Source organism: Mchenga conophoros, linkage group LG2, assembly GCF_057382185.1.
Source record: "Mchenga conophoros isolate Kocher_MC1m ecotype Shallow Benthic linkage group LG2, M_conophoros_male_GT1.1, whole genome shotgun sequence".
In the NCBI taxonomy this organism is placed as follows: domain Eukaryota; kingdom Metazoa; phylum Chordata; class Actinopteri; order Cichliformes; family Cichlidae; genus Mchenga; species Mchenga conophoros.
The window spans coordinates 7,174,747-7,199,768 of NC_140527.1; the positions used below are offsets into that span (position 1 = coordinate 7,174,747).

Sequence of the window (25,022 nt, forward strand, 5' to 3'; positions counted from 1 at the left end):
CACCTAAATATATCAAAACCCTTCAAATCATTGGATGTTAAATATGTTAAATTTTAATGTGTCTCTCTTTTGCTATTCATTGTACTGTATGTATGTATTTTTATTCTGGTTGGAGTAATGTTATATGGATTGTGCTATTTTCTTATTTTGCACTGGCATTTCTGTTGAGCTGTGGAATCTATCCAGTTGTAAATAAACAGCAGATTCATTGTAAAGCAATAGTATAGCTGCATTGAAAAGCAAATGTAATTTTCTCTTTGGATGAATAAATACCAACAGAGATGTGGAGCATCAACTTTCCAGTCATTTTTGCAATGAATCAGTGTGGACTTGTGTCTGCAGAGAGAGCAGGAGCCTCAGAAGAAAGCATGACTATACATGAAAACACTTTGCAGGTTTAACCCTGAGGTGCTTTCTGAATACTTAACAGTGTCTAGGTCACATGACTGTAAAATATGTCAAACCACACTGAACTGAAACACTGAATATTTCTGAACCACACTGAGAAATGATACATTTCGAGAGTATTGACATGCACATCTGTTCTGGGTTATTTTAATGACTTTATAATTTTAAACAGATCAACATTTATATGACTCATCCTTATATGCATCCTCCTCAAATTTAATCAATAACAGTCATCATTTGCACTCATTAATGGGCTAATATGCCCATTAATGAGCAAATTCACCAACCAAGAACTTTACTTAAATAACCCATTTGTATTTAAAAGGTATTAAATATGTGAAGTTGAATTATAAGAAAATGAGGAAACATTGCAGTGATATATGAGAAAGATTACACATGTTGCCTAAGATATGCGGTGTGGTTAAAATGGGAGGGTTGAAAAACATAGTTAGGGCCCGAGTACTAGTCTGCGAAGGCCCTGTTGTAATCACTCCATTTATTTGCATTTGAATTTGTTAATTTGTGAAAAGAAAATTACTTTTTAGTAAAATATATTGACACTATCTCATCAATCACTGTAATGAGAAACAATATAAAGACATTGTGTCCTCATTTCAAACTCTGCTGCCACCCTGTGGTTCAGTTCCAGCAAAATAAAATCATTTTCCACCGAGTGACCTATAGGGACCCCGTTTGTTTGACATTTGGCCTCATCGTGCAGAAAGGCATGGAAGCAATAGATCTCATTATATGCATCAGCAAATGTCTAATAGCGTCCCATTACTTATTGATCACTGACAGCCGCATTGCACGTCAAGTCTGGATCACAGTCTCATTTCTTATTAATGAGAGCATCGGGGTTGTCAACATGTAGGGTTTAATAATTGAGTAGCGATATTGTATTTTCAAACTTGCATTTAACACATGCTGTGAGAAGCGAGCTCAAATAAGGTAAACAGCTGCTAACATTGTGTGTACGCTTGACAAGAGAAAGAGGTCAAAGATTTTAAATTAATCAGGCATTTCATCATTTCAGAAAGCATTATTATCAGCATTAAAATTAAAACTGCTTGTTTACCAAGGACTAAATTAGAGCTATATGTTCTGTCTGGCATTTAAAAAACAAACAAACAAAAAAAGAACAGTGCCTTGTAAATAATATTCATACAATATAATATTGTCATAAGTCAAAATGACACTCAGGTAATTCACACTAACTCAATAAACACACACTAACAGAAAGAAGAACTATAGATCAATATCCTCATCTCATGTGTATAGCAGCAACATGATGGCTCATCATTCATTGCTGCTAAATGCGTCATAAGGTTGCATTAATCATTCCCACCACACAGGTAGAGTAAAGCCTTCTGGTAATCTCCAGCTGTGTCTTCCTGTAAAGAGAAAAAAAAAGAAGAAGAAAAAGAGTCATTTAATTTGGGAGGTTGAACATTCATTTATCTACTCTTGTATGTTCGTTTTAGAAATGACTGAATTCTTTTCATTTAATTTAAGTACTGACAGAGTTAGTTTTGCCCAGTAACAGATTGGCGACCTGAGAAACAAATATATACCCATTTCAATGATTTATTTTTACCAGTGAAACCAATATAACATCTCCACATTCACAAATATACATTTCTGACATTCAAAAACAAAACAAAAACAAATCAGCGACCAATATAGCCACCTTTCTTTGCAAGGACACTCAAAAGCCTGCCATCCATGGATCCTGTCAGTGTTTTGATCTGTTCACCATCAACATTGCGTGCAGCAGCAACCACAGCCTCCCAAACACTGTTCAGAGAGGTGTACTGTTTTCCCTCCTTGTAAATCTCACATTTGATGATGGACCACAGGTTCTCAATGGGGTTCAGATCAGGTGAACAAGGAGGCCATGTCATTAGTTTTTCTTCTTTTATACCCTTTCTTGCCAGCCACGCTGTGGAGTACTTGGACGCGTGTGATGGAGCATTGTCCTGCATGGAAATCATGTTTTTCTTGAAGGATGCAGACTTCTTCCTGTACCACTGCTTGAAGAAGGTGTCTTCCAGAAACTGGCAGTAGGACTGGGAGTTGAGCTTGACTCCATCCTCAACCCGAAAAGGCCCCACAAGCTCATCTTTGATGATACCAGCCCAAACCAGTACTCCACCTCCACCTTGCTGGCGTCTGAGTCGGACTGGAGCTCTCTGCCCTTTACCAATCCAGCCACGGGCCCATCCATCTGGCCCATCAAGACTCACTCTCATTTCATCAGTCCATAAAACCTTAGAAAAACCAGTCTTGAGATGTTTCTTGGCCCAGTCTTGACGTTTCAGCTTGTGTGTCTTGTTCAGTGGTGGTCGTCTTTCAGCCTTTCTTACCTTGGCCATGTCTCTGAGTATTGCACACCTTGTGCTTTTGGGCACTCCAGTGATGTTGCAGCTCTGAAATATGGCCAAACTGGTGGCAAGTGGCATCTTGGCAGCTGCACGCTTGACTTTTCTCAGTTCATGGGCAATTATTTTGCGCCTTGGTTTTTCCACACGCTTCTTGCGACCCTGTTGACTATTTTGAATGAAACGCTTGATTGTTCGATGATCACGCTTCAGACGCTTTGCAATTTTGAGACTGCTGCATCCCTCTGCAAGATATCTCACTATTTTTGACTTTTCTGAGCCTGTCAAGTCCTTCTTTTGATCCATTTTGCCAAAGGAAAGGACGTTGCCTAATAATTATGCACACCTGATATAGGGTGTTGATGTCATTAGACCACACCCCTTCTCATTACAGAGATGCACATCACCAAATATGCTTAATTGGTAGCAGGCTTTCGAGCCTATACAGCTTGGAGTAAGACAACATGCATGAAGAGGATGATGTGGACAAAATACTCATTTGCCTAATAATTCTGCACTCCCTGTATACTGACATGTGGGTAGCTCAGGTGTTTGGCTCTCCTACTCCTCCTCTCCACATGTCAGTTTGTCCTTGAGTAAAAGCATTTAACTCAACATCAACATCCTCCAGTTAGTCACATGTCCCAGTGTCTTTTGGCAGCTTCACAAATGCTACTAACATTTAGCTAATCGAAGCTAAAGCTATAAACATATATGAGCTTTCCTTCCACATTGACTTCAACTTCTGCTGATCTGATGTTACACAGAGTAAGGTAGAGAGTGTCCAGTTTGAGTTAACCACAGCACCTTTTCCCCCTGACACGTGCATTGATATCAATGCAGATTTTCTGCCATCAAAAGTCCCATTTTTTTCATCTGTTATCTCAAAATATCAAGTTAATAACTGCAACTGTTGACAAAAAACCTTGAAATGTTGATGTTACAGATATTTTATCAAGAGCATTCATGTTCTTAATGGTCAGCTAACCTGTCCATCCATTGTCTTAACTGCTTATCTAATCCTGATTGGAAGGAAGGCTCGAGCCAACCCCAGCTGTCATCAAACAAACGGTGAGGTGGGACACCATAGACAAATCGCCAGGCCATCACAGGGCTACGTCACCTAGGTACTGCTGTAAATAAATAAATACAGCAATAAAATATCAATTTACTTTGTTTCTCTGAGCAAAATGCTACATGGCTATCCAGCTAGCTACCATGTGTTATACCATACCATACTTATGGTGGAATGGTTTTATAAGCTTGCACGTTATTTATCATCCCAGAGATTTTCATGCAGACAGTTGAATTTAAAGTTTACTAAGCAACAAAACATCAAAAATATAACAGAAATGCCAACTGTTTGGCAAATCTCTCAAGTCTAGAGTCATGCTCCAGCATGCTTGATGACTCTCTCTCTTCATGTTCTTTGCCTCCTCTGGATCTTTTCCTATTTTGCTGGGAAATATTTCCACAGGTACTCAAGTTCTGCTACCATCAGTCATTTCCTCTACTGAGGCAAAGCTAGCCGAGGTGACTATAATAATAATAAACTTTATTTAAAAAGCACACTTAAAACCAAGGGTATGCCAAGGTGCTTAACAAGTAACATAGAGAATAAAAGGAAGATAACAGAAATAGGACCAAAGCAAGTACTAGGTATGCAAGCAGATAGCTGTCACTGATACATAGGAACAAACAAGGAATTAAATGAGCATAAAAGTGCATAATAATAAATCATAAAAGAAATGTTAACTAGAGGGAAAGGCAAGATTGAATAAGTGGGTTTTTAGTCGTGATTTAAACAGTGCAATAGAATCAGAGGCGTGGATATCAATTCCACCGTACCGGGGCAGCCAGTGCAAACGCACGGTCACCCCGAGATTTCAGCCGAGATCTAGGTTGCGGCAGAAGTAGTTGAGTGGCAGATCTAAGTGTTCTAGCAGGAGTATGCGGCCTGAGAAGTTCACTAAGATAACTCGGTGCTAATTTATCAATAGTTTTGAACGTAAGGAGTAATATTTTAAATTGAATACAGTACTTTATGGGCAGCCAGTGCAAGCCAGCTAGAACAGGAGTAATAGAGCAAAATTTCCTTGTACCAGTCAAGAGGCAGGACTGTTTGCAGTCTAAGAAGAAGAGAAGAGGGAAGACCGTAGTACAAGGAGTTACAATAATTCAACCTGGAGGTCACAAAAGCATGAATAAGCTTCTCCAAGTCCTCATGCGGAACATAATACCTAGCCTTAGAGATAAGGCGCAGTTGGTGGAAGCTAGATCTCACTACAGCAGAGACTTGCTCATCGAGTTTGAGCGAGCTATCCAGCAGTACACCTAAGTTACTGCCATAGTCACAGGAAGAGCTAGCAAAGGGACCCAGGGCAGCACAAAGCTGGACACGAGGGATTTTACTGTTGAACACCACAATCTCAGTCTTCTTATCGTTTAAAACGAGGGAATTACTCAGGAACCATTCTTTGACCTCACGCATGCATTCTTGAAAGTAGTGCAGGGACACAGCAAGGTCGTCAGTAAGTTCAAAATAGATCTGTATGCTGTCGGCGTAACAGTGGAAGACGATATTGTATTTTTCAAAGATTACGCCTAGAGGGAGCAAATACAATGAGAAAAGAATAGGGCCTAAAACTGACACTTGAGGTACACCACAACACACCGGAGCGGAGGAAGAGGAGAAGGTGCCCAAGTTAACCGAAAAGGACCTGTCAGCGAGGTATAATTTAAACCAGTCAAGGGCAGCGCCTCTAATACCCACAGTGTGCTCAAGTCTTAATAATAAGATGTTATGGTCCACCATATCAAAAGCTGAAGAGAGGTCCAATAAAACTAGGACCATAGAGTGTCCAGTATCAGTAATTACAAGAATATCATTAAGAACTCTAACCAACGCCGTTTCAGTGCTATGCAATGGCTTAAAGGCAGATTGAAATTTCTCAGCAATATTGTTCGTGTCCAAGTATGCCTGGAGCTGGGAGAGAACTAGTCTCTCCAGGATCTTGGACAAAAACGAAAGCTTAGAGATCGGTCTGTAGTTTAAAAGGTCATAACAGTCTGTTTCTTTTTTTAAGAATCGGGTGGACTACAGCATGCTTAAAAGCCAAAGGAACACAGCCTGAGAGCAAGGAAAAGTTCATAAGAAATACGATACTAGGTCCAATTACATCAAAACAGTCCTTAGCTATGCGAGATGGAAGAATGTCAAGCACAGTATTGGTGTTATTCATTTGATCAACTAGCCGCTTAAGAGACAAAAGTGACACAGGCTAAAACTGGTGGAAAGTTGAAATGCACTCAAGAATGGGGAGAGGACATGGGGAAGGGAGGACTTAAGAGATGAGACCTTCTCTAAAACGTGAATTTGAAATCGCTCACAAAGAGCCTGAGAATAAGGTAAAGGCATGTCTGGGCAAGGGTTAACCACTGAGTTAAAAATTCTAAATAAGGTGCGGGGGTTATGACCATTGGCCCGGATGATTTTGGATAAGAAAGACGCTTTGGCCATTTTAGCAGCACTTTGGAGTTTTAAGCGGCTAGTCTGTAGCATGTCGTAAGAAACCTGAAGTTTATCTTTTTTCCACCTTATCTCAGCGCGCCGACACACGCGACGTAGAGCGCCCGTAGTGTCATTAAGCCAACACTGAGAATAGGTTCTAGGGCGATTCATTTTAATAGGGGTGTTGTGCCAAGAAGTGATTGCCTGCCAAAAACTGATTTCCAATGTTTCCGTGTGTTTTTTATGTGTAATATTGTTACGTATGTTGCTAAATAGACTTCGGTGAACAGGTATTGCAAAGGGGTTAAATACACAATTTAAAAAAAAATTACCTGTTTCTCAATTATCTTTGTAGCTGTGTTATTGTACTTAATTATAATCAATCAGCTTCCTTTTGTCCACTTAAAATATGTTTACAGAACTATTTTTGCATTTGTTGCAATTTCAGCTGTCCTCTTGGCCAGACTACTCTTAAAAGAGACATTTTTAAAGCAAACAAGAATTTTTTTTTTTTAACTGCATAAATAAAGGATACATAAAAGTCACTGCCAAAAAGTGATTGCGGCTTCTACCTCGTTACGGGAATGTCGTTTGTTGGTCAAGATGACTTGATATAATTCATGAGGGATATATTTGACATATGTTTCACATATTGTAGATCAACAAGTTATTTATAGCAGTTTAAATACAAGCAATCAGTTTTTGGCAGACAATCACTTTTTGGCACAACAGGGGCAAGAGTATCAAGGATAGAAGAAAATAACGATAGCAAGGTATTAGCACAGTCATCAACCGAGCGAAATGAACAACAGTCGGGAGTGACAGATGCAGAATCCAAGAAAGACATAGAGAAGTTTGACACCGCTTCAGCATTGATTACACGTAGTGGGCGAAGGGGAGCCGCAGGATGTAGTTCGTTAGTACATAAGCCAGTATCAAATATAACTGGGAAATGATCCGAGATCCCAGCGTCACTTATATCCATGATACAAATGAAATAAGTGCTTCCTGCATAATCGAGACGTTATTTTCAGGACAATTAATACTCTGCATTATACAGTACTGCTTACAGCGATCCACTCTAATTACTCATGGTTGATTATTATTCAATACACATTAGATTACACCATCCATGTTTACATCATATTGATAAGGAAAAGCAAAGTTTGATATCACTTTATAATCACTCCTCATTGAAAACTTCCATTGAAACTTTAGCACACTGTCCTTTAAAGGAGACCTATTAAGCTTTTTTATTTTCTCTCATATAAATACAGTTACAATGGTGGACGCTAGGGTGTAAGCCTAAGTATAAGCAATGAGCCAAAAGCTTAAAATAGCTTTTGACTTTAGAATAAAAATGTAAAGCCTTAAATAAGCTTAGTTAAGGCTTTACATTTTTATTCCACTTTTAATGTCAGGCATCCATGGTTGGTTGGTATTTTTTTGTCAGAAAATATTCAAAAAGCAAGTCTCCAAGTCATAATTACGGCTTGTATGTTGAAATTATCATTATTTACATGTTAGACACCATTAATTGTGGCAACTACTGTGTGACATAAACGTGCTCTTATAATAGCAGGAAAAGCACAGGCGTAATTAATGTCATTAGCTTTATGTAGCTCTGATTCATTTGGAAGGCAAAGTGAATAGTACACAGTACGGGGACTGTGAACATGCAGAATGAATTATAAATTATTTAAAAAGTGGAGAAATTGTAGAATAACTGCCATAATTAAGGAAAAAATGAACTCTGGTGAACTGTAAAAAATATATAATATATTTATTCAAGATTATTTCATAATGTGTTATTATCTATTCAGTACTGGCCATTTAGTTCTACAGGAGGATCGTAATAACTCTTCAATGGAGGAACATCTGGCATTAGGAGAACAGATTATTCACTTCATCTGGTGTGAAAAGAAGGGAAGCACACTGAGGGAGACATTTAAAGTAAATCACTAATCCCCACTCCATCACTGCACTGACGTGAGTAGTGTACAGCCATCATATCCATAGTAAACCCAGCTGGTGCTCTAAAGTCATGCAGAGGGACAGATGAGTATATTTAGCAGAATATGGAGACAACTGAGGAAAATTACATTTTACAGAAATGTGTTATTCTTCTGAAGTAATAGACTATTCAGTATGTTTCATTAAAAAAAGAGCACAAGGGAATGAACAGAAATCCTGAGGGGGCTGAAGCAGTACCTGAATGGTGGTGTACAGAGACTGTCCGTATATCTTCTTGAAACTGCCTCTGATGTCCAACATGTCCACCTCACTCCTGGACACCATTATCCTCATCAGAGTGTCGTCATCAGTTCCAGCTCGCTAAATACACAGAAAGAAAGAAAGAAAGAAAGAAAGAAAGAAATCTGCTAACTGAGGCCAGTAGAGTCTGAGATATAGCTCTGGGGTCTTTGCAATTTCTGTGGCATTGCGTGGTCTAACACTGGGTTGGAGCACCAAATCACAGCAACAGTTGCCTCAATGCACTTTATATTGTAAGGTAAAGGCCCTATAATAATACTCCTGGAAAGATTGGCAACTGCCTCACATGTTTTCTTTATATTAACAGTCTTTATCATTCTAGATTATAGACTTCAGTTTCTTTGTAAACAGCTTTTTAACCCTTTACTGATTGATGGGCAGCAACAATGACTTCTCTAGAGTTATTGCTGATGTTGTTCATTCTTAACATTTTGTTAACATTACATTTCTAAACAGAATTTTAAACATGCTGATGATCAGCTGATCAAGTGATTTTGATTAGCAGTAGCTGGCTGCTACAATAAGGGTGTACTTACTTCCGCCTACACGGCTTTAGCATTTTGGCTTTTTTGTGTTAAATTTCCACACGCTGAATGATGTCATGTGGTGATCCTCAGAGGTTCTGATGACTATAACTTCAGAATGGAAGGTGTACTTTCTTTCCCAAAATCTACAGTTATTACACAGTGAACCTTTAGTTTGCACTTCAAATATTAATTCAACATTTCGGAAAAAAATGCTTGTACATTTTCTTGCCCAGAGTTGAAAGGCAGGTTCAGGCCTCTTCCAGGTTAGTTAAGCTTTTAAACTATATCACTGTAAACACCATTTTGTTTTGGGTTTTTTTTTTTGTTTTTTTTTTTTGCTGTTTAGATGTAGAAAACAGCCTTTTAGTTTACTGGAAAATGACTACACAGTCACTCCTTGATTTGACTTCACTTTTGTTGCCCTATTCATTCTAATGCAACAGCTTGTATTGTAGCTACTCTTCTGATTTGAATTTAAAGTCTTCTTAATATATTGATATTCTCATATTTGAGCAAGACTAACATGAAAATAATTTGCTGAAGCATCATGGAGGGTTAAAAATGACACCAACACTAACCTCAAAATCTAATGTAGTCAAGTTATCTTTTTTGACAGATTTAACTTTGTTAAGATTGTTATTTATTATATACATATCATATATTTTACAGGTGAGTGATCGGTGAGTATTTTCATTAATTAGACTAGAGCGATGTGATAATGAGACATACCCTCATAGATTTATATAGTCTCTCAGCAAAGAAGTTTGGGATGCTCCCGGCACATTTCACTGTGGAGGAAAAAGACAAAAACTGATGAGGCTATGTGCAAGACTACATTTTTTGCAAAGTTAAGCTGACACTGTCTGATGTTCACTTTTTGCTATCAAGTGTTATCTTCTGTCATATTTTATTCAAAATTTCTTGAAAGAAAACCCCATCCAGGGATATTCTGATTACTTGTTTATTTAGGCGTATGTGACGCCTAAATTATCACCCAGATAAATTGCGGCTCTTACCAACAGCCAGCAGCAAGTTCTCCAAATTCCCAGTGGTCTCGCCTCTAATGCTATCCTCTATGTCAGAGCCAGAAAGCTTCTTGTAGGCAGCAAATACTGCAAAATAACCAAAACAGCCACAGTGACAGACACTCATACATCCTCATTAGAGAGAAACACATCATGCAATTTTCAACTTGAACCTGTTTTTACTTCAGGGCAAAAAATATGTCAGTTTCAGCCCTTAGATGATCTCTTTGTGCACAATACGAGTGTTTTGGTGAGTTTACTGGATTACATTTTTTTATTGCATTTATATAAATCTACCTGGCACAGTGTGTAACAGTAATTGACCATCCCTTGTTAAATCATGAATTAATTGTGATTAACCACATTTTTTGGAAAGTCAAGTTCAGTTTCACTAGCCACACCCAGCCTGATTACTGTCAGTCCTGTTGAATCAAGAAATCACTTAAATATAACCTGTCTGAGAAAATGAAGTAGGTTAGAAGATCTCACATCATCCCACAATTTAAAGAAACTCGAGAAGAGATAAGAAACAGTGACAGAATGCTGGCAATCATGGACAATGACTCCCACCCCCTCCATAACACACTGGAAATCTGAAGAGCAGCAACAGGTTCCTTCAACCTTGCTGTCTGAGGGAACGTTATAGGAGGTCGTTCCTTCCTGCTGCTATCAGACTCTCTAATTCATCCATACAGTATTAATTGCACCTCAATGAACCCTGTCTCTTTTGTACACCATGACATTTTTGCACACATACTTTTATATATATGTATATTTATGTTTATATGTATGCTATATCTCTATATTTATCTATTCATCTTAATATTTATCTATCATAACTGTTTCTACACTCACATTTTATGAGTACTTGTTGTTTGTTGTATATTTGCTGCTATGACAACTCAATTTCCCTCTGGGATTAATAAAGTTTCTCTCATTCTCCGATTCTGTTTCTGAAACAAAGTCATTGACTTCTGTTAGTAAATCGGTTACAAAGCAAGACTTTCTAAGACTTTCAGACTCCAGTGGACCATGGTGTGAACCATGATCCACAAACTGAGAACATTTTGCACTATCTACCAAGTTACTCTAAGAGCGCACTGACAACTCATCCAGGAGGTCACAAAAAACCCCCCAAACAACACCCAAAGAACTGAAAACCTCACTTGTTTTAGTTAAGGTCAGAGTTCATGATTCAACAACAAGGAGGAGACTGGGTAATCATGGCATCATGCCTATGGGAGAGTTCTAAGATGAAAACTATTGTTAATCAGAGAGTACACAAAGGCTCGTCTCATGTCTGCCATTTATGATCCCCAAGACTTTTGGGAAAAAAATTTGTAGACTAACAAGACAAAGGTTGAGCTTTATGGGAGTTTTGAGTCCCATTACATCTGGTGCAAAACTAACAGCATTGTATAAAAATAACACCATACTAACAGTCAAATGTGGTGGTGGTAGTGGGATGGCCTGGGGCTGCTATGCTGCTTCAGGGCCTGGACAACTTACCCAAACTCCATCAATGGAACCATGAATTTTGCAATTCTACAAAGAAGAGTGGGTCAAAATTCACAAAATGTGTCCATAGTGATGTGAAAGGCTCATTGCCAATTATTGCAAATGCTTGACTGTTGTTGTTGTTCTCAAGGATGGTACAAGTAGTTATTATCTCCAATAAATCCAAGATCTATTGGAGATCACGGTCTGGTTTTCATTAGTGGAGAGAAGGTTGAACAAGTGACAACTTTAAGGTTAAAACTGTCTCTAGTGCCATTACTGAATGGTAATAGGTGAAATTGTAAATAAGTGTTTATATGTGTGTGTTATTGTACATGACGTGTTCCTCTCGATTCTCCAAAGTAAATTTCTGTCAAGGAAGACAATAAAGGCTAATCTAAACTAATTGGCACAGATACAGAGGCATCAGTGTAAACTGAAATAACTGACATATTCCTGGTGTACCTCACTGCCTCATCAGTTAAAAAGTTGAATGTTGACGCAAATGCAAAAGAGACTGTCCCAACCACAAAAAAGACACAGATTGTCTGTTGTTTACTTAACTCTTTCCTGATAAACAACATATTGCAGTTGTGGAGCAAGTTAGTAGCTTTTCGCCTCTTAATGAGGACCACAATTTTTAGAGTTCAGAGAATAGGTCAGCATACGTGTTTGAACAGGTTTATATCCACTGTCATATGTTATGTTATATTGGTTTAATTGTGAAATTAATATGTTACTTTGTATTTTATCTTAGTATTGCTGCGTCATTTTACTAAACCAAACTTGTCTACATTTTTTATTTTAATAAAAAAAGTTAAAGTTACTAGATCAGAAAAACTGTGAAACAAGCAGTCAAAGTAATTTGATAGAAACTTGCCAACAACTGACTTTTAAAAGACTTGCTAAAGCACATCGATCAGTTTGTTGTTTGCTCACATCTGACTAAACCATTGCACTTTCTACGCTCTCAACTTACTCTCCACAATCTGTGCTGTTTAAGCATGCTTCACTGATATTTCCTGCACATTTTCTTACACTTTGACTTTTTTGTTTTCCTTTTTTTTTTTTCAGTGTTTGTCTTACACAGCATATCACGACATCCAAATGGGCTGGCACAGGCAAACTGGCAAACTCACCTTTTCTGAGATGTTCAGCGCTCCTGTTGCCCAGAATTGTGATAAATTTTTCCTCATCTGTGCCAAACTTTCCCTCACCAGCAGCATACAAGTCCTGTAATGGAAGACACACACACACACACACACACACACACACACACACACACACACACACACACACACACACACACACACACACACACACCTCGTGCTGACTTGATTTATTGAAACACATGTTAAGAAATGACAGCCTTGTACTGTGCCAAATCAACAATGTCTTTTCCCCCTATTTGTTATTATAAAGAAAATCTAGATTTCCTGATTTTATGTCCTTCACCAAACGAAGGTTTTTGCTTTTTTTTTTCTATCCTTGCTCAGAAATATTTTATCATATGATCAAATACCAAAATAATAACATATTCATATGAGTCATTTATTATTGCTTTTTAATGAATTAGCATTGCTTATTTCTCCTAATTTGATCACAGAGTGGCTTAACAACGCTCTGGTGTTATGAGTCAAGACGGACTGCTAGTCATGATAATTTGGTGTGTGTTTAGATACATGTTATTGAATGTTAATGTCTGCTACATGTAATGGTTTTAAAACAAGATGCCATAATTACACACACCTCTGTATGTCTAATGCCAACTTTTGGTGCAAGTATAGGAAGTAATACAAATTATATCAGTGTGTAAAGTTCCCCTTGAGGCACAGACTTTCCATTTCCTTAAACTTAAACAGACTTATTGAATATGTGGAAAACTGTATATTTATAGTGATACCCCAATGTCTATCTATTAAACATCATGCAGTGAGCTTAGCACACATACTGGACATGTGGAAACAGTTAGACTGTGTCTCTCCAAAGGTAACAAAATCCGCCTCCCTACACCTCAACACCTCACACATTATTTATCCAGTACAAAGATCGAAGTGTGTACGTGACAGTTCAATAATTTACTGCAGGGGATATGTGCAGGACTTTTTGGTAGAGAGCTATAACTTCTTGGAATCTTCACTGGGTGGCTGGAAATCAATACTAGTTGAGAAATAATCCTTATTTTTTATTTATTACATTTTTTTTTGCCATGTTAAAAATGATCTTCTAAGCCTCCCTATACCTTACCCAAAAAGTTAATTCTGTTGATCTGGATGTATTGATTTCAGTCGGAGAAACGTTTCGTCACTTATCCAAGTGACTGGGATGAGTGACGAAATGTTTAAAGTAATCCCTATTGACCCTTTAATGGGCTTTGGTGAGATGCCTCCATTTATTCTTTCTCTGAAACAACCCATTTTATCTCCTCCTATTTAAATTAACCTTGTTCTGATAGGCAAACAGTGAGTGTCTGCAGTCGTAGAACATGGTGGAGGCTCTGTCATGGTTTGGGGCTTTATTTCAGCCACAGGTGTTGGAGATTATTGAAATTAATGGAATGATGAATTATTAATGCAGAGAAGAACCATTAGATTCTGATCCAGCATGCAATACCAGCTGATAACAACAACTTAATTTTTAAACATGACAATGATCCCACACTGCCAGGGCAGTAAAAGCATGCATAGATAGAAAAAACACACAATGGAACACTATTATGGGCATTGACCGCTCGCAGGAGAGCCTGGACAGCAACATTATTGAAGCAGTGTGGGATCATCTTGATAGAGAACAGAACAAAAAGGCAGCCGACCTCCAAAGAAAAGCTTTGAATATCTTTCAAGAAACCTGGGCAAATATTCCTGAAGGCTACTTAAAGAAATTACAAGAAAGCTCAGGCTGTGTTAAAACATGGTCAAATATTGACTTTCATCCTTTTTAGAATAGCATAAGCTCTGTTTTTGTCATATATGTTCCACATTTCAATAAATTGCTGCACTTATTTCCCATTTTCAAGTAAAATATTAAGAAATGAAGTGTAACTCAAGACTTTTTCAAAGTACTGTATACAAAAAATAAGGAAAACATAGTAGTCCTGTAAAAACAATGGAATTAGACATAAAAAAAAAAAAAAACCCGGCTCGATTAACACCAGTGTAATTGGGTAATAATAAAAACAGTGATTTCTTGTTAATGTAGTGTTGAAGTTGCTTGAATTCGCTGGACAAACTCACAAAGCTAAAGTGGAAAGCCAGCTCTTGCCATGTGTATTTTTATCTCATGTTCTTCCTTCTTACCTTAGCGTCTTTCTCGATCTTTTCCTCGTCTACTCCCTCCTCCCTACTCCCCTTTGCAGCCAGACGAAAAAAAGAGAGGTAGGAAACCAGACAGGTACAAAGACAGGTGGACAAACATAGAGTAAAGTAGGTCAGTGTGGATGGAAACATGGTGCGCTCAGACCTCTCAACCCAGGTAACATCTGAACACCTAATTAAATGATCCCTCAAATCTACAAGAACCATGAAAATTACTTTTCCTTCTGTATAAACATCACATTAAAGAAACTAAATGTGCTGTCATCCCCCTCCCCCTTTCCAGCCTACACGTCTCATGACTTTCTAATGGCATCACTGTAGGATCTCATTATCAGGAAAAGAAACATAAGTCTTTCCAGCAGTGCCCTTCTTTACCTGCAGCAGGATCACCAGCAGTTTCTGATAGTGCCCTGAGGTGTCACCACAGATATCCTTCTCCAGCTTTCCGCCAAACTCTGGAGGAAAGAAGAGAAGGGGGTCAGACGATTGCTTACAGTTCCTGTTCACGACAGTTGCTAATGATTTCAGTCGACCTTAGCAGGCTGTCCTCTGTTTTGCAGGATGAGCCATGAGAGGAGAGATTTGATTAGTTGACTAAGGGTCTATGCTTTCGTCCAGATCAGATAAACTGCATTCTCTGCCTAGGGCCATTTGAGCCTTTGTTATCACATATTTTCCATCACGGTTTGTTGTAAGTCACAGCTGCTATGTTAGAGACCTTTCATTAAAGTGTGACAGGTGATACAAAGGTGCAGTGTGTTTATTACTCGGATGACAGAACATATTACATTGAAAATAAAAAGGATCAGCACCACGCTATGGGCTTTAAATAAGCATGGTACTCTAGAGAAAAGAGGAGATATTATAAATCTATATGAATAAAGAAACTATATACGATATACTGTTATTTCTGTACTATGCAGTAAATTGACAATAGGCACGCCATCATAGGTTTGGGACTAAAATACTTGAGGGAGGGGTTTGCATTAGGATGGGCATTTAATGTAAAATCTGTTACAACTCAAGTATGCAGATCCATCTGCTGTGGTGAGCCCTTGGGAATGAGCCCAGACCTTTATTTTACTAGCAGGCATGAGTGCCTGTGCATTGCTCCTATGCAGCTTGGATATCCAAGCTGTATACCCTTGCTTGCTACCCTCAGCTAATAACTTAGCACTCAACCATCTTGTCTAAATATGGTCACTTCTGGCTTTTGTGGTGTCCAAAATGAATGTTTTGGCTTCGAAATGTGAATTTCTTATTCACAGTTGTCTTATAAAATCTATGTTTGCTTACAGAGTCATAAGGATAAAGCGATTCAAACTTGTCCTGTGTACTCTAATGTAGATCCCCAAGTTTCCTACACAAACATCATATAAATTTAACGAAGATTTGGAACAAATTAAACTGAGTGAGAAGTTGGACAACTTGGAATTGTAAGCACAAGGAAAGGCCAGATAATTTTCAGCTAACTCAGCCTATTAGCTAATTAGCAAGTCAGTGTAATCCTTAAACGTGTGATAGACTCACAGCCTATCTAGTGTACCCCGCCTCTCACACTGTTACACACTGTTCCTGCTACTAAGTGACCCTGAATGGAATAAGCAATTAAGAAAATGGATGGATCGAATTTCATCTCTATAGTTTTAAGACAATTAATTACCTATAAAAAAAAAATCACTCCAGACACAGACTGGGTATCTTGATTTTGAATATTTGAAGGCCTCGTAGGCGCGCACACACACACACACACACACACACACACACACACACACACACACACACACGTCCTTTTGTAACAACAGTAACCCTACACATTGAAAAATGATGACTTGGAAGTGGCATAGTCATCTTAGTTCTTTTATAAACTGTTGTGTTTTTTTCAGCGCCCCCAAAAAACTTGTGGGCATGTAACTAAATTACGTTTGGTAAGTTCTCATTTTCCACTAATAATCCAAACTGGATTCTTTTAATTATGACTCATTTCCTCGTTGTTATTTTTAACTGTGACAATTATAACCAATTAAGCTTTAATCAAAACATGATCTTGACATTAATCAAATCCCCTTTGTGCCAAAAACTATCAAAACATTAATGGCAGTTTACTTTTAAAAAGTAAAAAGCTATAAAGCTTTTAAAGGCGCAGATATCTTCTGCCAGTGCAGTGCCAGTAAAACAAAACATCTTAATGCATTCTTCTAGATGCGTCATTATTTGTAGTAGTCACAGTAACCATGTTTGTCTGTTTTTCTCTGCCTCTTCATCAGTGGAGTGTTTTACCTTTCTTGTACACTTTGGTGATTTCTTTAATCTGCTCGCCAGTCCTTGAGGCCAGGATCTCAATTAGCACTTCATCTTCAGTCCCGGCACCCTGGGAACCCGACGCATGAGATAAATGGAGTCAGTGTGAAACAATATCCATATCTGTTCAATATTAAATTTTAGTACATGTTTATTATACATTAGGCTATATCATTGATTAGTAATATGAAAAAAAGAAAGCCTAAAAGTCGATAAAGAAAAATATAGAAATAATAAAAGATGTACAACTTGAGAGCATAGCAGAGTTAAAAGGTTTGCAATTAGAGAACGAATAGGTTCAATACTAAAGAGAATTATCTTTGACGTTCACTTCTCTATGCTGCAATTAACCTTACAGCAAGACTGTCTGGCAAACCTAACTAATGGAGGAGTGGGTGTGATAGGAATGTTGAGGCCAAGTCCTAAATGCTTTGCTCTCACTTTGACTAAACACTTCATTTGCACATGGGTAATGCAAATGTAAATGTGTCTGAAGAATGAGACAGAAAAAAAATTTCATTTGTAAATCATATGAGAATCTGAGAGTTTGCTAAATGTTTTTCCCTCATGCAATTCCCTTCTAACTTTATGAGCCTCCTGTGACCTGAAAAAGAGCACTCATAAAATGTCTGAAATGTCTATAATATAATATGTCCAGTTTGATCTGACATCTTTTTTCATTTGAGTTTCACTGAAGGTACAAAAGATAGATCTAATGGACTACAATGCTCCAATGCTGCAAAACAAAATGTTTGCAGGAGATATAGAGAGAAAGCTTAACCAATTTAAAGATATCTGTATATGAATTTTTGGAATATATTGGCAAAAGAAAAAAAGAGTTATGGTATTTGAGACGTTCTAGATTCTAGTTTTAGTCTGTTTGAATTTAAAATTGTATTGACAATTTAACAAACTGTCAAATCTGCAATCTCAAAATATTGAGCTACGGTCTGCCAACGAGTTAACTATGAATTAACTTTAAATACAATTATGTGCATTCATCAAGTGCATGGAACCGAAAGTCTTGGCTATTATTGATTATCAGTCATTCATTGTCTGGATGTCACCAAAACCCCCTGAATCATTAGGCATTACCCCCTGCAGCTAAGTCATCAGATGACAGTTTCAATTTTACTGTAACAATGAAAACAAAAAGGCTAAAACCACCATGTAGTACCTGTGACAAAACACAATAAGTCTTTTGTTCCTGAATTTAATTGTTTTGTCCTTGCCTTTGTTCTCAGTTTTAAACATGTCTTAGTCATGGCTACATTGTCTGAAGTCTAAAGCAAGCTGCTGAATACAAACAAAGTAATCTGAAAGAAAAGAGCTCTGCAATAAGCTGACAAACTCAAAGCCAGCAGTATGATCACCTTATGCAGTCATCACAGCTGCTACTGCTATCAAACTGTGGTGAACTTCCAGCAAACTTTTGACAAACAGGTCCAATATTATTCTTGTCATCCACAAACTCTGGATAAATGTTATAATTTTAACAAATTTAATTCAATTTATTAATTTTAACTCTTAGATAAATATAATGTCTCCACTAGCTATTTGTTGCTGGACAGCCTAGAGTTTAACATTTTTCTACTTCAGCTATTATTACATTAATACATAATCATAGTTTCTTAATCTAGGAAGTCTAAAAGGGGCATTAGAAACAACAAATATGTATGAATTAATGAGAAATAAATAATACTTTAATGGTTGCATGCATTATTATGGTATTCTTTTGAAAATTTGCTTGTTCAAAATATTAAAGACTTACAAAGACTGCATTTTCATTATATTTCTGTTTGATTCAGATATATGAATTAGCAGACCTACAAAAACTGAATAGTCAGATAATAAGAAGTATGAGTAATGAGTTTTTAAATGGCTGATGATCACTTTGGCTGTCAGTACAAGTGCACTCCCACTAATTTTAGAAGCACCCTAAACTATTGTGTTCTGGAAACGAGCCCTGGCTATTGGTTGAAAACAGCTGCTTCCTGCTGTTGGAGTCGAGCTTGATGATAGCATTGTAACATATCAGTAAATGTGATGTAATGCCAAAATGTTGATCTAAAAAAGAATGGGCATCAGAGATTGGTCTAAATGGTCTTTGTGGAGTTGTCAAGCAGCTTCTATCGCATACTGTTAACATAAAATAAAAGGTTTTGAACGTCATGTGGGAAAACAGTTAATAATACATGTTAGGTGGCCTACCTGTTGGCCCAAAGATTTATAACGAAGCTGAGTTAAGAGACTAGTAGCAACAGTGGCAGGAACTATTTTTTTATTATGTAGAAAGAGTTCCTGCCACTGTTGCTTTTAGTTAAAAAGACAAACTGGAAAAAGGTCCTTCTGGTGGCAAACATTTTACCTTTTCAACCAAACTTTTCAGAACACTTTTTCGGTAATGTTTGAGTTCCATTTATGTGGGCTAAAGAGAGGGAGGGAGCTGGTAGTGTGCATGATAGCTTACTAGCAATTATGTTTGCAACTCTTTTTTCATGTATTAGATGCTTTATTGCTAATGTTGAAACTCTGTGTAATGTAGATTAAAAAAATTAAACCTTTTCATCTCTTGTAGTTGAAATCTGTAAAGTGGCTTCAATATGAATATAGTGCATTGACTGAATAAAAGATGGACATAATCATAATGACATCACCTATTGGTTTGAGAAGCCACTGCATTGCTGAACAGTATTATTTTGTTTCTATGTACAAAGTGAATAATGAATAACAGCAAAACACACACATACACCAAAAATTGAAATTTCAGTGGTCCCTAATTTACTCATTTGTTTGTCTGGCTTTGAGAAGTTGAAATGTCTGTTGTCAACTATGAAGTGTTTCCTAATCAAACATTATTCAAAAAACATCACAATAAAAACGTAGGCTACATTCACATTTACATGAGACCTGTAACGTGGTTTAAGTTGTTACCTTGAGAGCGTTGTGCAGGAGAGTAGCATCATATAAGACAGATGGGGTCATCAGAGCCACAATAAGACTCTCAAACAGTCCACCGAGCTCAGATTTCAGTGCACTGACCAAGTCCTGTGGTCAAATAATTAATAATAATGAGAGGAGCTAAAACAGTAATAACTATATTGGTAACAGGGACATTTATATAAACCACACCAGATCCCAACATTAAAACCAGAAAAACAAGTTAAAAAACACAAAATGGCCATTCAGGACCTTGATGTGAAGAAGATGAGGGGAAAAAAAATTACATCTCACTGCTTCGCTTATACTTAGAGTATTCAATGTGACCTGCAGAAGAGGAAAATATATTTACTTTGCAAATTACTCACAGCTGGCTTTCTCTAAATTGTTTTCTGCCTCCAATGATTTGTGCATTGCAGGAACCAAATGAACAACAGCATATACCATTGTTATTTGAGTATGTGGCTCTATTTGTGTACACAAAAACACCCACAGCACTGTGCTCATCCAAGTGCTCTTTGGAGAAGTCCAGAAATCACGATTCTAGCTGAATACATTAGATATTAAGCAGAAATTCCCCATATTTCTGGATAACACAATCCATCTATTTGTTACCGTATTTTTTGTGTGTAGAACGAGTTAAATTTCTCAAGTCAGACTAATCAAATCCCTACAAAGAATGTGGAAAAAAGAAAATGACAGAGGATGTAATATTTTGTTCGGTTATATAGAAAAAAGTAGACTCGGGCTTCAGATATTTTTGCAGTTGAGCACAATTGTGTAATGGCGTCATGACATTTTAATACATCTCATAAAGATTCTCTGCAATACTGAGCAAAGCAAAAAGTCTCACGTTCTGGGTCATTTTGATAAAACACTGTAATATACAGAGCTATCCCTGGAGCTGTTTTGTGATACATCTATGCTCTCTCAAACTCCTCCATCTACTTATACTTGAGACAAAGAAAATTAGCTTTCAGCTTTCAATCCACAGGTGGGCATAAAAAAAAATCTTCACTGTGTGACAGAACAGTGAGACTATGGATGCTTAAAATTCTGTCTAACTAGCTGCACTGAATTCTGCGCCATAGAGACTGGCGAGAACTGCCCTTCCTGCCACTTATTTGAGGACTGTTCAGTCTTGATCCAAAATCTTGCCCTTTAAATCACAGACTTAATGTTTTTGGCTGCCTTTTTGCTGTTAAAAATTGATGAACAGAAGACAGCCAATGGTGAAAAACCAGCAAGATTCTATACTTAAGTAATATAACAATGTGAAAAAATTACAAGCAAAGGTCCTGTATGCAAAATTTCACCTAGTTAGGTGCACAAAAAGCAATGGAAATGTTATAAGTCATAAGGATTTATTCCTCTATCAGTTGTACCTGCTCCCTAATTGATTAAATAGGTATTGGAGAACTCATCCAAGGAAAAGCTCAAAATTAATCAAGTGCAATATTGAGGTCTTTACTTAAGCACATTTGTTTGTATTTTGAACATAGCTAATTCATTCTTTAATAGCTTTAAAATGTGACTCTGACATGCTAGTGCAGTGCTTTGCACCGTCACCTCACAGCAAAAAGGTCCTTAAATTCAGGCTAGGGCCTCTTTGTTTTTTTTATTATTATTTTTAGTAAAAATAAATAAATTAGTAAAATATAATGACTGTAAATTGCCTTCAGGTGTAAACGATAGCTGGAAGCTACGACACGTTGTAGTCCCCTTTGTTTTGATGTCAAATAACACAGAAGCCCCAAGTACCCGCTGTTCAGAGTTTTAGTTTGTGAGGGGCAGCCAATCAGAAGACAGTTACCTTAAAGGAAGAGGAGCTAAACTGTCTTTTTTGAGACAGAGAAAGTAGTGAGAGGTTGCATCAAGGCCCAATTTGACATAAATAAGAATTATTTTGAGTTGTGAAACACACACACAGCTGGAGTCTAAGACTAAATATACTGGGCTGGAAATGAGCATGAGAAGTGCATGTTAAATATACAATTCTTAAAACAGTCAAGATGTTACACATGCACAAACCTACTGTAGACAGATACTCATTTCTGGGCTTATTACTTGTGAGCCCAACACAGAAGCATGGTGCAGGAAGGTGGGGAGGCACATAACAGCTGACAGTGTGCAAGAGGTGGGGTACACTCATGACAAGACTAATACATCCCATGGTGAATGCAGAAAGACAGACAACTATTCACGCTCAGTGAAACACCTGCAGCATATTTAGAAGGATGATATATTCTCAGTCTTCAGTGCCTGGGGTGAAGTTGACCATCAGCCAGGTTGGTTTTGTGAAGTGAGGAATGCAGAGTGGATGGCACGACCTGTAATTGTATATCAGTTCTCTGTTTAATTCCTAGTGGCTCTTCTCACCTTTCCGTGGGCCTTTTTGTATGCTGCCTTAATTTGCTGGCGCTGATCATTGCTGCGGGCTGTAAGAAGCATGAGGATGGCATCTTCATCTGTACCTGCACCAGAAATCATATAAACCTTAAATAATGTGTGGAAAATGACTCTGAAATCATCTGCAATGTGGGTCAAGACAAAAGAAGCTTTTCATTTCAAGTCTTTCTTTTCAAACACAACACAAATCCTTATTATGATAGCTTCCAGTATATCCTAACCTAAATGAGTCAGCCTGTTAGAGCATGAGATCAGGATTCAAAAGGATTGGCATGGCAGATGATCTAACAACCAATAGCTTTCTAAAGTCAACAGCACCTTAGTAAAAAAAAAAAAAAAAAAAAAAAGGCTCAGAGACGCAAACAGGCTGAAGCAGCATGTATCATTTTCAATTCAGGGATCAAATGTTAAATTAGTGAAAGGTAATTATGGCACAAAGCCCAGCTGATCTGCAGTGACAGCACTGACTAAAGAACTGTACTTAAGTAGTGCAAGTCTGCTGTTTCAAGTTTGAGTCCACAGTAGTTTGCAGACAGGGAAACCATTAATTAGATCTAATGGTTCTGCTTGTACTGGTCATAAAGTGTTAGGAAATATAATTTACAGTGTTATCGCTTTCTCTCTCTCACACATGCGTCAGTTTTAATGTTGGTGATACACTAATTGGTAAAACACACTAGAAAAATGAATTGCTTTCCCATCTTTCAGATGATGCTTACAAAAGGGAGCAGTTCAGATGCTCTGACAGCTGTGTCAGTAATGTGTTTTTATCTTTGTTCATTATCTGTTTTCACATCCTTTCCTGTATTTACAACCACTACTGACAAATAAGAAGAAGACAACAGTTTTTTATTAAATTAATATAGGATGAAATGACTGGTCATGCTTTTTGTAGCTTTGCCTCCTTACATCACCACAGTGGACTTTAAATCAAGCAGTCAATATGTAATTATGTGCAGAATTTCAGCTTTAAACCAAGGAATGTTACAAAAATTGTGCATGACTATTTAGAAATTACAGTAGTTTTATACTTAGTTCCCCATTTTCAGAGGTACAGCTTTTTCATTGAATGACTTACATAGGGACCTGCCAAGTAAATAAATAAACACACCTAAGCAGCTATAAAAAAAAAAAAAAAAAAAAAAAAAAAAAAAAAAAAAAAAAAAAAAAGCTTTCAACTGTGCAAAGAATTCATTTTTTGTATTTATGGTCATCGCTGTGAAATGTTGAATACAATAGTTAGTTAATGTCATATGACATGCTAGTGTCAATGTGAAATGAAAGTGAGCAGCAATACATTTAAGCAGGATACTGACCCATCCCTTTCATGGCCTTATGGAGGATTTCAGCATCATGTTTGGCATTGAAGTTGACGTAAGGTCTAACGCTGCCTCGGTACGCCTGTAGGAAGAGAGCAACACATGTAAGTAATAAAACATTTGTAACAAGCAAAGGTTTCCTTCATCTGTCTTTGTTAGTAACAACAGTTAGCATGCTGATGTGAATGCACTCATGTAAGTGCAAGTATGCATGCATTTTATATACCCAATACTCACTGTTGTTACACCCCAGACCAGGGAACCGGCGTGCGACATAAGGAAAATAAAAATAAGGAAAAAATGCCCCCCACACTCCCTGCTCTCAAGGAGGACGAACCAACAAAAAACAGCTACCACGGATTTCACAACAGCCAGTCAGTTTATTGAGTCCCAAAAGGTAGCAGGCATCAGGGTGAGCATGGCCAAAACAAACAAAAACTCTAGAAATGAAATGCAGCTGGCTTACCTTCACAGAAAACCCCAAATGAAAATTACAGGTGTCTTACCTGCCTCCCTAACCAAAAACAGGAGAAAAGGTTCCCAAAGAAAAATGGCTTCTCACCCCTACAGCTAACGAGTTAAAAAAGTATTGACAACTATTTACATCTATATACAACAAACTATTTACAACACGGGGGGAGATCACGACCCATGACAAACTGAAACACAGGGCTTAAATACATAGAGGGAGCAATCAGGGAATGGACAACAGGAGGGAAACACAGCTGGGGCAAATCAGAACTGACGAGACAAGGAAGCGTAAACTGAACACACTGAGATAAGACAGACCTTCAAAGTATAACAGGAAACACATAACAGTCACGCCTAACACAAAACACTGACAACATTGGATCGTAACACTGTACTTTCACACATAGGTTATTACCAATTCTGGCTCGAATCATACATGAAAAAAAAACAATTATATTATTTTTTGTGCACCTATTGCACTTAAAATTAAATCCTTCCCAGATCAATTCTCAATTTAAAACCAATGGTAGTGCAGTAGTAGTGAATTAGTACAAGACTTTCATAACTTTAGCACCATTTAAGCTAGTCGGGTAGATGGTGCTTCATGCAATGCCCTTTTCTGGCAGAGAATAAAACTCCAGCAGA

At 37.5% G+C, this 25,022-nt stretch overlaps 1 protein-coding gene across 3 annotated transcripts; it reads right to left on the reverse strand.

The window, feature by feature from the left end:
• Positions 1 to 558: 558 nt before the first annotated feature.
• Positions 559 to 24,531, reverse strand: anxa5a (annexin A5a). Of its 3 annotated transcripts, none has more exons than XM_085284975.1 (12): positions 24,144 to 24,531; positions 23,904 to 23,988; positions 22,558 to 22,652; positions 20,173 to 20,286; positions 17,218 to 17,308; positions 15,313 to 15,392; positions 14,920 to 14,970; positions 12,763 to 12,856; positions 10,118 to 10,213; positions 9,831 to 9,889; positions 8,512 to 8,634; positions 559 to 1,802 (listed from the first exon to the last, which is right to left on the reverse strand). In XM_085284975.1, exons 1-12 carry the CDS (start codon positions 24,180 to 24,182, stop codon positions 1,743 to 1,745), a joined length of 987 nt encoding a protein of 328 aa, XP_085141101.1. In that variant the 5' UTR covers positions 24,183 to 24,531; the 3' UTR covers positions 559 to 1,742. The 3 variants fall into 3 exon arrangements, with proteins under 3 accessions (XP_085141101.1, XP_085141122.1, XP_085141112.1); XM_085284996.1 differs by having other exon boundaries at positions 24,413 to 24,529; XM_085284986.1 differs by lacking the exon at positions 559 to 1,802 and adding an exon at positions 8,135 to 8,336.
• Between the last annotated feature and the right edge of the window lie 491 nt (positions 24,532 to 25,022).